General features: G+C 28.2%; 1 protein-coding gene and 2 pseudogenes across 1 annotated transcript; 2 read left to right on the top strand and 1 right to left on the bottom strand.

Moving 5' to 3' along the window:
* Positions 1-648: 648 nt before the first annotated feature.
* Positions 649-9,215, bottom strand: LOC122859832 (annotated as a pseudogene).
* An 87-nt stretch (positions 9,216-9,302) lies between these two features.
* On the top strand, positions 9,303-10,295 carry LOC122859831 (annotated as a pseudogene).
* Positions 10,296-12,870: 2,575 nt separating this feature from the next.
* Positions 12,871-14,901, top strand: LOC122859467. The gene is made up of 3 exons (XM_044163072.1): positions 12,871-13,189; positions 13,277-13,758; positions 13,846-14,901. The coding sequence occupies exons 1-3, from the start codon at positions 13,030-13,032 to the stop codon at positions 14,830-14,832; spliced, it is 1,629 nt and encodes a 542-aa protein (XP_044019007.1). The 5' UTR covers positions 12,871-13,029; the 3' UTR covers positions 14,833-14,901.
* Positions 14,902-15,181: the final 280 nt, after the last annotated feature.

Below are 15,181 nucleotides of genomic sequence, written 5' to 3'. Positions count from 1 at the left end.
TCATTTGAAGAAACTTTAGTAACTAAAATTTACTAATGCATTCGTTATCTGCCACACCCATATTCGCACGGCAAATTCGTTCTCATTAGGGCTTTTTTGCCACTGATAGCGCTTGTCAAATTTTTTTTATATAGATTTCACATATAAAGGCGTGTGGCCACTAGCATAGTTTTTCGAACAAGTTCTATGCCATAGTCCATTTATTACCAGAAACAACTGACTTTTTTAGTGATAATTGGGAATAATCTAGATGTTTCTGGTAATAAATGGACTATGGCATAGAACTTGTTCGAAAAACTATGCTAGTGGCCACATGCCTTAAAAGCTTTACAAGCGCTGCCATCGGAAAAAAAGCCCTGATGAGAACATCCTCTGCAGTTTACAATTCCGGGCTATTTTTTGCCGCTGATGGGCCTTGTAAAATTTTGTTTATATAGATTTTACATACAAAAGCGCCGCCAGTAAAGAAAAAGCCCTAAATTGTAATGCCCTGTGAGTTGGACTGCTGCACCCGTATTCTGGGGTGCGTTCCGTAGGGGGACCGCGGTCTTTTTTGGCCATAATCAGAGTGGATCCATAAAAGATAAAAATCTCCCTAGGAATCTTTAAAAAATAACCAGTCTCATGTATACTTTTTTTTACACCTTTCTATGTATGTATTGTTAATGTTGTGGATGTGGTGCTTACTGAATTTTGTACTGAATTACTGAATAAAATTATTAAAACAATAAATTTGTTAATAACAGTTAACAAAATGAAAAGAAAAATCCACTTCAAACACATTATCTATTGACTGATGTAAGTAGTAATTGTTGTTTTTGTTGAAAATGAACAGCAACATCAGCCAGTTTAAGATCTTGAAAGATAACAAAAAGATAGTGCTGTCCTAACCTTACATTTGAGTTATGATAGGTTTTGAAGCATTAACTTTGAAAAGAAATACAATTTACAGGCTAAATAATTGAGATAACAACAATATACACCTACTATTTTAATTGACAATTTTTTTTTTGATGCCAAAATATTTTTTTCTTTATAATACGTTAATCATATTTTTCGGTGTTTAAGTTTGCTTATGTTTGTTTACGTTTACTAATACATAGCAGTGCTGACACTACAACGAAATTAAATTCACCATGATAAACCACGCCTATTTTTGGTAGACCGCGGTCCTCTACGGAACGCACCCCTGCAGTCCAATTCACAGGGCAAATTTTTTACAATTTAGGGCTTTTTTTTGCCGGTGATGGCGCTTGTCAAATTTTTTTTATATAGATTTCACATACAAAAGCTCTACAAGCGCCGCCAGTAGAGGAAAAAAGCCCTAAATTGTAATGCCCTGTGAATTGGACTGCAGAGGATGTTCTCATTAGGGCGTTTTTTTCCGATGGTGGCGTTTGTGAAGCTTTTCTATGTGAAATCTATATAAAAAAAATTTTGTCAAGTGCCATTAGCGGAAAAAAAAGCCCTAATGAGAACAATTTTGCCCCGTGAATACGGATGCTGTTGGCCCAGGCCGAGGCCCTCGGTCGGCACCCGTATTCACAGGGCAGTACGATTTAGGGCTTTTTTCTCCACCGGTGGCGCTTGTGAAGCTTAGCAGAGTATGTTTGTATTGTGCGCATTGTACAAAAAAAAGCGATACAAGTCACACACGTTACCGGAGTACTACTAGCGCCCCTCAATTATGTGACGACCACGTAGCGATACGCTTTTCATATACAGGCGAGATAGGGAGTAAGTCCTCTTATATTTCTAGTCTTTTTGCAAGCAACATATCGCTTGTAAACATGGCCGACATAATTCTAAGGGATCTGAGCATGCGCCACACGTAAAATTACTAGAGAAATCACGTTAACTAGGAATATATCACTAGTTTTATGAGAATTACAACAGCCATGTTTACAAGTTCGACACAACCCGGCTTATTGCGCATGCTCAGTCTGTTTTACAAGCAAAATGTTGCTTGTCGTGAGTTTGAGCCATCATGAAGAATAGAGAACAACACCCATATTCAAAGGATGTTCTCATTGGGGCGTTTTTTTCCGATTGTGTGCACCTGCAGTCCAATTCACAGGGCATTACAATTTAGGGCTTTTTTCCTCTACTGGCGGCGCTTGTAGAGCTTTTGTATGTGAAATCTATATAAAAAAAATTTGACAAGCGCCATCAGCGGCCAAAAAAAGCCCTAAATTGTATAAAATTTGCCCTGTGAATTGGACTGCCGCATTCCAATTCACAGGGCAAATTTTAAGGCATGTGGCCACTAGCATAGTTTTTCGACCAAGCTCTATGCCATAGCACTTGTGTCACTATATCTAACTAGAAATTTACTAGAAAATGGCCGCCGAGGACTATGTTGAAAAAATGCTGCATGCAGCATTTTCAGCATAGAACCGCTAACATCACACTAGTTTTTTTTGATACAGCCAACATTAAAAAAATACAACAACAATGGTTTTAGCGTTGTTAATAAATTTCTTTGTTTATATTTACACATGTATAGTACATATATATAATGATTGACTGTCAAAATATCAAATTTATTTTTATGTATTATTTATTTTTTATGTGTTTGTAAGCAAGTTGGTACAGCTGAAACAATTTCAAGAAACGATTAAAACGCCGCCCTATAGCCGTCATATGTGAACTTTTCCTTCCATAGCGCTATGGCATAGAACTATGCTAGTGGCCACAAGCCTTTATACAATTTAGGGCTTTTTTTTGCCGGTGATGGCGCTTGTAAAATTTTTTTTATATAGATTTCACATATAAAAGCTTCACAAGCGCCACTGGTGGATGAAAGAAGCCCTAAATTGTAATGCCCCGTGAATTGGACTGTTGGAGTGCTATTCTTGGTCCCGCAATAATGATTTGCCGACAAGAAATGTTGTCGCGATAGAAAAATATGGAGGCACTTGTTGTTGCTTTCATGTAAAGCTGCCATAGTTGTATGCAGATTGCAGGTGCAAAAATAAGGTAGAATTTGCATGAAAGTAACAACAAGCGCCTTCATGTTTTTCTATCGCGTCTAACATTTCTCGTCGGCGAATCATTATTGCGGGACCCGCAATAACTCCCGCAATACGGGACCAAGAATAGCACCCTTGTTCTCTATTCTTCATGGTTTCAACCCTCAGTCATGTTGTTTATTTCGTTAAGTGAATGATTTTTTTTAAGACACAAGAACAAAATAGTAATTAATAACAACGGAAAAAAGCGACAGAACTGGAATGAACGTTTTAGTAAATTTTAGTTACTAAAGTTTTTTCAAATGACCGCACGACTAAGGCGCTTCCTTGCGTACGCTCGGTGCGCATCTCGTGTTCTTGAGGTACGTTCCAAAAATCACTCGGAAGCCCGGAAACGGCGCAGTAGACAGAAAAAGTTAGGAATAAAATAAACTTAAAAGTTACTGGAGGTTACTGTTGATTGCAAACAACAAAATTAGCCATATTGCATACATGCTACTTGCTTTTGTTATTTTTTACAGTTGTGAAAAGTATTTTTGTAACTATTAAGAATAATCAAACAATAATATTTTCCTGACTTGCATCTATTAAATTTATGGAAAAAAAGTCATGTCTACCACAACAAAATATCAAAAATTTTCTATGATCACAATCAATTACCATCTTGAACTTCCGGATTACTCCGGATTATTCCGGAATTGGCTCACTTAAAAAAAATTCGAAAAAATACGAAAAATCGGTAGCAATTCCAAAATACTCGAATTCCTGTGTAAAATGAAGGAAAAAAATGACCGAAAAATTTTAATGAGCCGATTCCGGAGTGATACGGAGTTTTCCGGAATTTTACGGAGTATTTCCGGAATTTTACGGAGTTTTTCCTGAATTTTACGGAGAAATTATTTCCACCAGGGAGGTCAAAAAATTGAAAAAAAAACAAACTAATAATCATTTTTTTTATTAAACTTCTAACAGGTGTAGTTGACTGTCCTGACCTCTTATCTGATGTTAGGATAAGGATTCTATCTACTAAATTACGTAGTGTGTCACCGTTCTACACCGCATCCGGATCATATGTGTCATCATCTCAACCTCCGTTAACCAATATGATAAATACAGCTAATAACGTATGCAGACACACGTTACTATTCAAAAAATTAATGTCGTTTGAATCAATTTTCCCCAAATTTATTCTTGATTGTGTCAAAGCATCTCATAAGGAGTCTAAATATTAAATATTAATCATTAACTATTAACTTTACGACACTACTCTCTAATTTTAAGCATTTTTGTTTTAGTAATTATTAATTTCACGTATCATGTGATTATATGTATTTATGTATTATATATATTAGTTCATTACTGCATTGTAAAATAATATTTCCAATCTTATTATTGCTAAATTGTAGAATCTCTCTACGATTTTACTCTGTAACCCTTTTATGGCTGTCAAGCCGCTAGGTACATCAAAAAAATTAAATTAAATTAAATTAAATTAAAAAGGTGAATTTTGTTCATAATAATAATTTATTATACGCTTATTTGTTTAATTAATTAATTGTTGTATTTTATTTTGCTTGATCCATCACAGCGTCAAAATATAGATGAATTTCAACGTTTCAAGCTGGGAAAAGCGAAGCAGAAGTATAACCGAATGAGAACCAATATTTTTACGATGTAAAAAAAAGCTAGAAATATGGATTGGCAAATTTCTTTCTTTTCAATTAAAAACAACTTTGCACTAAAATTTCATGTTTTCAATTATTTTACACCTTACTCGTACTGGTTTAAGTTTTAAAGTAGTTCAAATTTCCTCGATAATTTTCAAATATGAGAATTTAAAATTTAATAGTTTTATTCTGGGGGATATTATCATACCCCAGACAACATGGGGAAAGTTCCAAAACCTATCGCAGATATCCCTATTTTAGTTTTGATCACCCCCACCTATAAAATTTTCCTTCACATTTTCTCTACGCTTAAGACTGGCGGCAAATTGCAGACATGTTTTAAAATGTGATATATATATACGTATAATGTATATAATATATATAACATATTTTTCTAACTATATAGTAAAAATATAAATATAAGTAAAATATAAATGTCAATATATATAAGAATATATTTTGAGTGCTTAAAAATGAATATAAATTAAAATAAAAAATAGTATATAATATAAGGAATACTACATGTTTTGATATACCTATACATAAATAGAATATTTTTTATTATTCAATATGAACATTTATATTTTTTTAAATAAAATGAGTCAGAGCAAATATGAAGGTACTATAATAAATTCAATAATAAATGATAAAAAAAAAATAAATAATTATTGTGTAATACAATAGTCAATAAATACTAAATTTTGATACGATATACATATTTACATATGAAAAGAAAAAAAAAATTGGAAATACAAGTGAGCTTTTTTAGTATGACAAACGTTATAAAATTCAGGACCACTTGCCAATGATGCACCACGAAACCATACGACAGCACAACGTTGTTTATGATGTGATATAACGCGAACATCAATTGCTGTTGGCTGACGAAATAAATGAATATAATTAACACAACAATAATACTACCAAATATTATAAACAATATAAATTATATTTATAGTTATATGTCCACCACTGAGTTTTTTGCTGAATTCCAATCTTGCATCGACAGTTTTTTTGACATCTCTCTGTTATCTTCTTCCAAAATCTTTGAACATTGTTGAGCCACCAAATAGCACAATATTTTTATAAAGTGATTTTCTAACATCAATTGGACAAATTTGTATGACATCATCAAGAATTTCACCAAGTGGTGTTGTAAAATCTGGATTTGCAAACTGTAAAATAAATAGTAAATTAAATATATATAGACTTTTTTAAATTAAATAATCCTAACTACCTGTGAATGAAAGAATATTTCTGGTCCTAAAAATCTTTCATATCCAACATCAACATTAAGTCCTTGTTGTGTTATACTGTTCATACCAGTATATTTTTTTAATTTTAGTTGGATCACTATCATATTTAGCAAATTCTTTGACAATATCTGGACAAATATAGCAATGTTATTTAATTTGTTTGATTGTTTTTAGTGATTGTTCTGATGGTATACCAACTTCACGTTCTCGTAAAAGACTTTGTATAAAATATGTTACAACACGTCCAGCAATTGGAATGTGTTTTATACAACTTCCTATGACGTATCCTTTAGTCTTGAAAAAAAACTTATAAATTGATTTGAACAAAAGATAATTTGATAAATCAATTGAAACATATAATAATTAAATTTACAACTGGTATAACATGAGTAACACCATCACCACTATCAACAACAAATCAACAATACCAGTCAATACTCTTTCATCAATAAGTTTTGCTGTCCAAGATAGAAATTTCTTTGGTTTCTTATGTCATCTGATGCTGCTTATTTTTTATTTTTTTCTACAATTTTTTTGATACCTATTTTCATTTTTTGTTTGAAAAATTTATTTTATTCTTTTAATTTTTATTGATTCAAAATAAATTCGATAAACGAATTATTTGTTTCTTTTTTTATGACTTAAAAATATAAAAAAAATATTTATATACTTGCTGATCAAAAATATGGCCAGATGTTTCCAAAATTTAGTTGAACATTTGCCAATTTTTTTTCAACAAAGATAAATGATAAAATTTATTTCCTACAATCATTCGAACTTGAATACATGTATGATAAAAGATATGTTTGTATAGTGGTATAATGTTGGTTTATTAATAAACTTATATTCATGCGTATATATAATATATATATATATATTTGAAGCGTGGGTATAAGACCGTCAAAAAAAAAAAACAATAAAAAATAAAAAATATAATTCATTTGGTCAGGCAAGTACTGTAACCTCCAACTCGTTGGTACTTGGTATTTAAGAGAATAAGTATACAAGAAAACAAGATAGAGAAAAAAAAAATTTTATGTATATACGTATAAAAATTTGTGGATCTCACGTGGGCAATAATGCAAACGTTTCATATATGAATTTTCGTTTAGTTCATGTTTTAAGATGAAAAAAAAAATATATTTTTTGTCATGAAACATTATCGGTGTATAAAAAAAATTCCATCAAAACAAAGATCTTTAATTTTTTGTAATTTTGTAATTTTGTAATTTTTTAAAATTTGTTTGAAAAAAAAGAACTGGTTTTTAATTATAATTTCTTTATTTATATAATTTTTAATAATATATTATTTTATTAATAAATTTTTCTACAGATTAGATGTTGACTGTTTCGTTCAAGGCTATTTTGATTAAACACCTATAATTTGTTATTTAACGATTAATTCAACGCACCATCTTATTTATTTTTATAATATTAAAAAAAAATAAATAAGACGGTACGTTGAATTAATCGTTTCTTGGAACTTTTGATTAAATTTTTAATTAAAAAAAAATTAATTATATATTTATATCGCGCGTGGATAGTTTTTAACAAATGATTTTTTTTTTTTTTTCTAAATAGATGGATAGATGGTCGTTATAGATAAAAAAAAACTAAAATTAAAATTTATATTAATAAATATTTATTTGTTACCACGTTAAGAAGGCTATCTGAACAGTCGAAAAAGAACTCTTCAACAAGCAACATAATATCAAGTGTACTAAAATAAAAAAATTTTTTTTTATATGTATTAACAATAGTTTGTTCACACAAACTTCAATCATGGTAAATAAATTTAATTATTTTAAGTAATTGTTGAATAATTTAATTAATTAAATTTTAATTTAAGAAATTAAAAATAAAAAAGTACCAATTGCTGAATGGACAATCATGGTTTTAATGGAGCATCTATCACTGTCCAATTAACTGCTTCTTTAAAATGGTCATTCCATTACATGAATGTAAAAAAAATTTAATTTTAATAGTTTGCATCAAAATAACTATGATAATATTTTTTTAAATAATATATATTTTTATTATTTTAGGAATCTTTACTGCCTTTAGAAGCAACAACTGTGGTACCCCATAATAATATGACCCAAGTTAGTGGTAACTGTAATGGAGAAACTAAAAACATCAGCATATCATGGAAGTATAATCCAGTAACAAACTGGATTGAACTCAATTTAAAAAAAAAATGGATAGTAACAATTGTACTGTATACTATCTTGAAGGTATCCACATGAGTGCATCATCATTGTATTTTGTAAAAAAAAAAGTACATAAATTATATTATTTAATATAACTATTCAATTTATATATATAATTTATACTTTTTATTATATATATATATTTATACTTTTAAAAAATAAGTATAACACAGGACCATTTCAAAAAAGCAGTGAATTGGACAGTGATAGATGCTCCATTGGAACTATTGATTGCCCATTCATCAGTTGATACCTTTTTGTCTTTTATTTCTGCAGTCTTCTCTATTGGACTCGAGAATATCTCATTACTTATTCCATTCGCGAATAGTGTTGTTTATGATTTTGAATGGATTCTTGTCATCATGTTTAATTCGGAAAAGAATCGAGAACCTTCACTTAGTGTATTTTAACAACGACAACTATTGTTAATACATATAAAAAATTTTTTTTTCATTTTAGTACACTTGATATTAAAATATATATATCATCGTTATTTTAATACAGTAATAACACACTGTGCAATTTTATAGTAAACCCTATGCCGATTTTTTTTTCAAATTTTTTTATATACTTTTATGAATTGGCGGGTGATTTTTATTATTTTTTTTTTTTTTTAAATCCTTTGAATATTTCTAGGGCATGATTTAAGTGAAAGGTAAAAATACAAATTTAGAAAAATGAAAATTTTTTAATGCAAATTGAAATGTATGATAACTTAATTTTTGTAAATTGAAATTTATAAAAATATAAATCGAATTTTATTTTATAAATTATTGTGAATTGAGGAGAGTGATTTGTTGAGAGAAAAATTCTATATGATTTTGATTGAGATCTCTCTATTTAAACTGAGCCGATTTCACCAGTCATATAAATTTTCACCAGTCAAGAAAACTTGTGGTGAACATTTCCAGAAACGATTTCCGGAAATTTACCAGAAATGCAAACAGAAAATTGGTGGTTAGCTAGGTAAATTTATTTAGTTTTTTATATTTATAAATAAATTCGTGTTATAAATAAATAAAATATTCATATAAAAATTTAAATAATAAATTATATTATTATTATTATTTAGGTTTTTTTTTCAATTTATTGTAAATATTTTACCAACATTATTATACATCGTAAATTGTTTACCCATGTTATAATTTTTTTTATTTATAAATTTATAATAATTTTATGATTATTAATATTTTATTTTTTGATAATCCAAATTCACGTCAAAATACAATTAAAAAAATTATTGAACAAGCAACATCGAAAGAAGATGGACCACATGTTATGATTTTTCCGAAGGGTACATGTACAAACAGATCATAGTTTATAACATTTAAATGTGGCGCGTTTCATCCTGGTGTACCTGTTTAGCCAGTATGCATACATTATCCAAATAAACTTGATATACTGTATTATTTTTTTTTTCATTAATAAGAAAGATAAAATAAAATAAAATAAAACGAGAAAAAAAATGTTTATATCTTTTTTCAGAGTAAAATTATTATGGTTAACATTGACCCAGTTGAACGGCAGTTGTGAAATTGAATTTCTATCAGTCTATGAACCAAGTGAAGCTGAAAAATCTGATCCAAAATTATATGCCAATAATGTTCTACGTCCGATGGCTTAGTATATGTTTATGAAAATTTGAATATTTAGAAGAATTTAGTTTATTATATAGGTTTTATTTTGTTTTTTTTTTTTATCAGATTATACATACGATTATTGTAGAATAATCACAAAAGCTCATTCACTCCATTTGCCTCATGCATCTGGAATCGTTATAGCCCACAAACTTCGTTACAAACTCGAGTAAATAATTTATTAAAAACGAATAAATTAAATTAATTTTTTTAATATTGAATAATAATATTATTATGATTTATTCACAATATTATAGACTCCCAAAAATTGAAATTATGGAAAAATGACTTCAATGTAGAACATCCAAATTTAATGAAGCCGTTGATTTTTCAAAGATTGCAAAGATACTTAAAATTAATCCCGAAGATACATCATCTCCGCTGCTATTTAAAATTCATGATAGAGTAGCTAAACGAAGTTTTGATTTGATTTTTTTATTTTTAGCAAAGTCGTAAAAACATTGATTTAGAAAAGTATATATTTACTGTTATTGCAATCGTCAATGCAAATACTGAACTTGATTTAGTTGACATTGCTTTTGAAATATGGAAAAAATTTATACATAGTTTTGCAAACAAAATTAAAAATCAAGGGCTGGTACCGAGTTCGTTCCCAAGCCGGATTAAGGCCAAAAAAAAATCCGAGTTCGTTCCCGGGGGCGGTACTATTGCAGCCGAGTTCGTTCCCATCGCGATTTCCCCTATTTTAGTTTTAGATACCCCCTCCCTTAACATTTCCCTCCACATTTTTTCCAGGCTTAGGATTGGCGGCAAATTGCAGGCATGTTTAAAAATGTGTTTTATATACATATAATGTATATTGTATATATATAAATATAATATATTTTTTCAAATATAAGTCAAAGTAAAATATAAATGTCAATATAAAATAATTTATTTTAAGTGCTTAAAAATAAATAATAATAGATGAAATAAAATAAAAAATAATAATCTAATATTATAAATATTATATATTTTGATATGATATACATAAATATAATATTTTTCATTATTTGATATGTACATTTATATTCTTTAAAATATGTAGTAGAGTAAAATAGAGTAAATATAAAGGTCAATATATAATATAGTATAAGAAATTCAATAATAAATGATAATAAAAAAATAAATAATAATATAATAAAATAAATACTATATTTTGATACAAAATACATCTATGCATATTGTATGTTATAAATATAATATTTTTTTTTATCAATTATTCATTATTTTTATTTATTTTCTTCAAATATAAGTCATAATTAGTATTTTTTTGCTTATAAAATAAATAACCGTATAGAAAATAAATTCGATATATATGTCAATATATAAAAGTCAAACTTTATATTAAATAGTAATCTCAATTAAAATTAATTAATTAATTAATAAACTAATTATTAAATTGGTATTTTAATTAATAAGTCAATTAATAAAGTATAAATATTTGATATTAATCAATAATATCTTAATAATACTAAAAAGTCGTGCTACACCGGGTAGACTCGGTTAGATTCGGGCATGCTTGATCGATGGTTGGTGGAATTACGAATCGTGCTGCACCGGCTAGACTCGGTTGAATTCGGTCTCCGGAAAAAAGCGAACTGGCAAAGTGGAGGGGACACGGTAGGGGAAACGATTGGAACGAACTCGGATTTTTTTTTGGGAACGAACTTGGATGAACGTGCCCCGCCCCCCAAAATTAATCCGGGCATTTCGGGGAAGCGGGAACGAACTCGGCAATTGCCAAATCAAGAGCAAAGTTTTAAAAAGAAAAAACTATTGTTAGAAAAAAAATATATATAGGTACATATACTATATAAAATATATTGAGCAATAATAATGTATTGTAAATAAAAGATATTTTTTTTTTTTTTGAATATATAGCTCAGGGTTTATTTTTTAATTTTTTTTGAAAATTTTCATCGGTTTAATTTTGATACGTTAATAATTTACTCGTAGAATTCTAAAAAGTTTAGAAAACAAAAAATAGATTATACATGATAATTATTTGTTCAAATGATATTCATATAATGTTCCTAAAATCAATAATAAATCATAAAAATAATGTTGCTAGTATAAATGATAAATAATGAATGATAAATACATGATTAAGATAAAGAAAAACAATTTAAATTATTATAGCAATAGAGCAAACAATTGCGTGTGAGTAGTATTATTATTATCAGTATGTTTGTTAAAAAAAGTAAATGCTGGCCACAAAAAAAATAACACTCTATGTATGACAAATAGTTTCTGTTCATTTTCTTGATATAGTAAAGCTTCAATATCCAAGTTCCAATTTATCAATTAAAGTCCAAGTTAAATTTCGTGCTGTTTTTCATTTTTTGCATACTAAAAAAATATTATTGTGAAAAAAAATAATAGGTTAATTTTAAATAAATTTATTGTTGAATTAAACAATTAAAATAACATACCTTGATTTCACGAACAGCTTGTAATATTGCAAGATGACTAAATATATTTGCAAGACAATAATCATTGAGACAATTAATATTAATTGGACGTTTTGTTTCAACAATGCCCTTGCTAACATTAAACTAAGACTTGTGTAGCTTGAATAATTTTTTTTTCCACCAAATCTAAAACCACGTTCATTCCCATCTACATGTTGATGACGAAGTAATAAAGCTCTCATAACAACAGCTCTATCTTCTAGTAATATAAGTTCTTCAATAACAATTTTTTTAACAACTTTGCATGACCATCAGCATCTTTTTCTTCTAAATCAAGTAAAACAACACCAGTCTCTGAGCAACGTCGAAGATTTAATAATGAATAAAAACTTAATGATACATAAATCAACATAAAACATAAAATATTATTATCAAATTGAAGAAAAATATTGATCTAAATTAAATAACATTATTTAAATTATATTCAACAATATGTTCTTGTTGTACTACTCTACAAATCTACAATCGGTTTGGATTTTTTTCTAAAAGAAGAGATAGAAGATCAAGCCAAAAAAAAATAAAGAGAAGGATAGAGCTAGGAGACCCGAACCAACCGATGATTTCGGAACGTCGAACTTCCCCTTGCTTCCCCACTCGTGTACGTTCGTGGCTCTCACACTGGTAGAGAAAAAAAAAACGTAAACACGTAAACAACCTTTGCCGCCAACGGTTTTTACTGAAAACTCACCGATCGTCCTGTAGACATTTTTTCACACTGATCAGTGAGAGGTATTTTCAATGTGAAATTGATTACACAATTATCAAGCAATAAATTAAGTACAATTAAAAAACAGTTAAATAAACAGTGACATAATGTCAAAAAATAAAAAAATTAAATTATTTAAGACTAATGATGGAAATGTTAGCGAGGGGATTGTTGCAAAAAAACATCCAACTGATATTAGTGATTTTTGTTTTGCAAATATATTCAGCCATTTTCCAACATTTGAACAAGCTGATCGTGTAAATCAAGGTATGCTATTTTAATTGATTAATTCAATACAATAAATTTATTAAAAATTAACCTATATTTTTTTTTTTCACAATAATATTTTTTTAGTATGCGAAAAATGGAAAACAGCACGAGAAACGACTTGGTCTGTTATTGATAAATTAGAACTTGATATTGAAGTTTTACGATATCAAAATGATGAACAAAAAATAGAAGTCATACTTGAAGTGTTATCTCTTTGTGGCCAGTATTTAAAACATTTGATTTATAAAAATCTATCATTGGATGACAAAATGGTTCCAACAAAGATTATTAATGAATGTCGTAATTTAACAATATTTGAGTGTCATTTGGTCATTGATGATGATGGTGATATATTTTTCAACAATTTATGCATGAGTATGTCAAGACTAAAAGTTTTAAAAATATATGAAAAATACAATCTACGCCAAGTACATAAAAAATGCATGACCTCTTCGAATAGTTATGTTTCCAGTGTTGCGATGTCTGTTCTGACAAGTGTACCAATGACAATTGAAAAAATTTGCATTATAAATCTCAATAACTATCCAATTGAACTGAATCAATTGGTAAGTTTATTATTTTCTATTTTTTATTTCTTAAAATTTAATGCTATTTGAGTTAATTTAATGAACGTTTTTATATTTTAATTACAGCCACTTGAAAAATTTAATTCTCTACAATGTTTAACACTCAACAACTATGAGATTAAAAGTAATATTACAAAAAAAATTGCAAATACAAAAACAATTATGTACTTGGATTTACAAGAGTGCTCTGTTGAAAAACCAAAATTGATAAATGGTTTGTACAACCTTGAGTATCTTAATATTTGTAAGATGTACTATTTGAACCAAGAAATATCGGCAAATATTGGATGTAAACTGGAAAAATTAAAGCATTTAGAAATAGAAGCAGTATCATCCACAGAAGACAATTCAGGACTACCAATTTCATTTGCAGAAGTTGGTAAATGTGGAAGTTTAAAGAATTTGAACATTCATTATGCTGATAGCATCATTATTGATAGTATAATGTCAGGATGTAAAAAACTTAAATATTTATTTATACAGCAGTATTTTCATAAATCCATGACTTTGATACAGTTTGAAGATCTTGAATCATTGGCAATTAGATGGGCTCATGATATTGATGTTGATTTGATTCGTAATATTGCTAGAGATTGTCCAAAATTGAAATACTTGTGCTTGAGCACTTGTCCAACTAGAGATATATTGCAAGAAATACCAAATAAATTTGCAAATCTATCAAAGTTGGACTTACGTGACAATGAACATGTTGATGACAAATTATTAACTCAAATATCATCATCGTTAAAAGCTTTGAAAATGTTATCTTGTCAGAACTGTCTTAAAGTAACAAATGATGGTGTTGAAACAATACTGAAAAAATGTTTAATACTTGAAAGATTCAATGTTGATGGATGTCCACATATCGGAAGTGATATTCGACCAATTGTTATCGGTGAAGCAAAACAGCGTACAAATAACATAATTTTATATTTTCAATTAAATGATGAGTATGTATTTGATGAAAATGAGTCACGTAATCGTTCTCCATGGCTCAGATTTATATCACCAAAAAAAGATTGTGGAAAAAATACATGGAGCCCATTTAATTGAATTGGAAAAATTCATTTTACATGTTGATCAATAGATTTAATGTTTTTTTTTTACTCTTAATGTTTGAGCTTATGTTGACTACTTGATTAATCAAAACAATTATCATTAAATGATAATATTATGAAAAAAAATTTATAAAATCACTTTAAGATTATTATTATGAAAGAGTAAGAAATATTTCTCTTTATTAATAAAAGACATGATGAAAATTTAAAAAACAAAAGACATAATGCAGAGTTGATACTTTTAATAAATATAAAAGAATATATTTTTTTAAATCTATATTCACAGTTAAATGAATGTAAGCATACTGTTTTTATAATACTTAATTTTTTTTTTCAACCAACAT

Source organism: Aphidius gifuensis, linkage group LG6 (genome assembly GCF_014905175.1).
Source record: "Aphidius gifuensis isolate YNYX2018 linkage group LG6, ASM1490517v1, whole genome shotgun sequence".
Taxonomy (NCBI): Eukaryota; Metazoa; Arthropoda; class Insecta; order Hymenoptera; family Braconidae; genus Aphidius; species Aphidius gifuensis.
This window is presented reverse-complemented; position numbering and strand designations above follow the sequence as displayed.

What these genes read in the sequence shown, in the direction of transcription:
- LOC122859467 (XM_044163072.1), top strand. Translation starts at nt 13,030, where the DNA reads ATGTCAAAAAATAAAAAAATTAAATTATTTAAGACTAATGATGGAAAT. An exon ending in AGCTGATCGTGTAAATCAAG is followed by an intron (nt 13,190 to 13,276) that starts GTATGCTATTTT and finishes ATATTTTTTTAG; the next exon opens with TATGCGAAAAATGGAAAACA. An exon ending in CAATTGAACTGAATCAATTG is followed by an intron (nt 13,759 to 13,845) that starts GTAAGTTTATTA and finishes TTTTAATTACAG; the next exon opens with CCACTTGAAAAATTTAATTC.